The sequence below is a fragment of the Polyodon spathula genome, chromosome 25 (assembly GCF_017654505.1).
Source record: "Polyodon spathula isolate WHYD16114869_AA chromosome 25, ASM1765450v1, whole genome shotgun sequence".
Classification (NCBI taxonomy): Eukaryota; Metazoa; Chordata; class Actinopteri; order Acipenseriformes; family Polyodontidae; genus Polyodon; species Polyodon spathula.
In genome coordinates, this window is record NC_054558.1 from 20,007,134 (window position 1) to 20,010,195 (window position 3,062).

At 37.9% G+C, this 3,062-nt stretch overlaps 1 protein-coding gene across 1 annotated transcript; it reads right to left on the reverse strand.

The window, feature by feature from the left end:
* Nucleotides 1-1,401: 1,401 nt before the first annotated feature.
* Nucleotides 1,402-2,823, reverse strand: LOC121299436 (chemokine-like receptor 1). The gene has a single exon (XM_041227121.1). It carries the CDS (start codon nt 2,496-2,498, stop codon nt 1,422-1,424), a length of 1,077 nt encoding a protein of 358 aa, XP_041083055.1. The 5' UTR covers nt 2,499-2,823; the 3' UTR covers nt 1,402-1,421.
* Between the last annotated feature and the right edge of the window lie 239 nt (nt 2,824-3,062).

The window sequence follows — 3,062 nt, forward strand, 5'->3', positions numbered from 1 at the left end:
CTTTTGGCAGCGTGACTTTAAGGGCAGGGTCAATCGTTCAACACTAGAACTGCCAAAACATTTTAAACACCATCAAAAGCTTTATTCAAGCACATCATATCAAACATCTGCACAGCCGAAACGTTGTATTTAAATGAACAATTAAACATAAAAGGGTTTATTTTCTAATTTAGATAAGTATACTACTTTATTATAAAACTATAATAAAATAAACATTTCTAAAGAAACTAGTGTGTAAATAGGTATATGCACAAAACAAAAGCATGCTGCGCCTGTTGCTTTGTCGTTTTCTGTGGCTAGCTTCTTTGTAAAAAATGAAAGAATTGAAGGCTGCCAGGTTCAGTAGAGATAACATCAGGCTTGTTAATGAAATGTAACTTTTAGATGTTCCACAAACACACACACACACACGCAAATATTAATTCTAAGTAGTAAAACTTATATAGAAATTATATTTTATATAATTGTGTGTGTGTGTGTGTTGGAAAGGTAACCAGACAAACAAGTAGCTAATGTGCGCCATGTAATTCAAAATATGTGCGACAACATGTGAATTCATTTCTCGTGTTAAATGCTTTTATCTTCATGGCAACGCATATATTCACGATATTCAGAGTCGTTCTTGTCCTACTTAATAAGCAGGCACGGACATTTAAATATCCCCTCCCCTTAATGACTATGAATTGAGTAATCTGCATTGGTATGCTGCCACCCCCCCACCCCCCCACCTTTACCACTATGTGAAAGTATCAGGCTCATCTGTGGTTATAGAGCTTTTAACATTGTCTCACCAGCACTGCATCGCTCAACACTGACGAATACACTCATCCCTCTTTAGCCTCAGTGATCGACTGTGTTATGAGAATCCGGGTCACGGCACCAATGTAACAAAATTCATTTGTGATACAAAAATAGACCCCTAGAAGAGTAAATAGCTTACTTAAAACTACTAAAAAATATCAATACAGATAAACCATGTGAGGCACAGTTTAAAGATACCATAATACAAAACAGCATTATGAAAAGAAATGAAAAGCCTTCTGAAAGCAAGTTAGATTATCAATATATTTCTTTATACCAGAATGGCATATTTGTGAAAGTAAAGTGGCAACACTTTACATTAAGTATCTCTAATTACTGTGTATTTACATAGCAGTTACTTAGTAAAAACATGCGCACTTACACACTGTTACAGACTGTTAGACTGTTAGACTGTTATTATGCATAGTTACAATAAACTTCATGTGTACATTATTTTGCATGATATAACCCTAACCCTAACCCTAAACCCACCACTAACCTAAACCATAACAGTAACCCTAAACCTAACCCTAACCCTAACCCTAACCCTAACTTTAATCCCACTAACCTAAACTTATCTCTAACAATAGTCTAACTATTTTCTGATACAACAGAAATGTTCACTGACTTTCTGCAATCTCCAAGGCAATGGTTTCTGAGACTATCTCACGTTCAGGATTTATCCTTCTTAGCTGGGGACTTGTCTTAAATGACTTTCTGCTAAACGCATTCTCCATCCACGACATCTTGCAGTCCCGGCTCATGCAAATGTAGATGACAGGATTCATGCAACTATTTGCAGCAGCAAGCACGTTGACTATGGCCATGCCAATAACAAATACTTCTTTATTGAACTGCTCGGGGTATAACGCTAGAGCCATGAGCACATGGTAGGGCACCCAGCAGATAAAATAAGCAACAATTATGAAGCGGGTGATCTTATACGCCTTGGAGCGGCTCCTTTTAACAAATGAAACAGTGCATATAATTAAATAAGGAATCACTATACTGCACAAAATCCTGCTTGAGAGCACGACCTGATGATTCGTTCTCTGAGCTGAGGTATCGTTGAAAATGTCATATTTGTCAAAGCAAATCGTTTTCCCATCCTCGACAGAGGTATTGCGGATCACGAGTGATGGAATGCTTAAGATTGCAGAGACAAACCAGGTAAGCAAGGCCACATTTCGAGCTACGTTTGTGGTGCAGCAGTTCTGAGCACAGGCAAAGCCGGTGTAAATACCGTGGTTAATTCTGATGATGACCAAGAAGAAGGCACTGGAGAACATGTTGAAGAACATTATGTAGGAATTCATCTTGCACAGAAACAGTCCGAAGAACCAGTCGAAGTCATACAATGCATAGATGATAGTGAAGGGCAGAAAAAGACAGAATAGGAAGTCAGTGACCGCCAAGCAGAGGAACCAAATGGCACTTGGTGTCTTCTTCATCTTGCAACTCACCATGCAGATGACCAACCCATTCAGTGTGATGCCAAGAAGTAAAATGGCAGAGTATGACACAATAAACACATATTTGGATTGGTTTTCCAGTGGTATTATTTTTGCTGGAATTTGGTAACTATCATTGACAGGTTTGCCATCATCATAGCTAGGAAACGTATCCTGATAGATATAGTCAGGATTATCATATTCATATGTATTCCGAGTAGGATCAATATTGTTGGGATTTGACATTGGAAACCTTTGATGCTATGCTCTTCCTTTCCCTGTAGAAACAAATGCAGAAGGGCTGAGTAAATTTGATTTCCGTGGAAAAAAACCCCATATCATATTAAGCAGATGTGTAGATTGAGACTACTGTATAACAGTAGTCGGTATTCATTTTATTGAAGTGTTACGCAACACATTTTTTCATGTGCGTAACTTGAAATAAGTTTTATCTGGGCTTTTCTCCAAGGCTGATGGCTTCACACGAGATAGCATGAAAATAATTTCTAAGTGTGCAAGACATTTCTAAAACAGAAACACTTTTAAAGGTTACCTTTTAAATCCTTTTCAAACAGAAATGCCCCCAAATGCAGCTTCAGTTCAGAAAATCCCAAACTGTCTTCACTTCTCAAATTCAGTTTTCACTATTTAAAAGTCCAAGGCAACAGGAACACATTAAGTCTGACAGAAGCCAGCCTCTGCAATTCTTTGCTAGGCAGAATTTCACAAACTGCACGTTTTCCCACTCAGAAAAGCTAATATTATCTGCTTGAACGAGAACTTCAGCTTGAAAAACTGCTGGAAAAAAAG

Excerpts from the sequence above, each read along its gene's own strand:
- LOC121299436 (XM_041227121.1), bottom strand. The coding sequence starts at position 2,498 with ATGTCAAATCCCAACAATATTGATCCTACTCGGAATACATATGAATAT.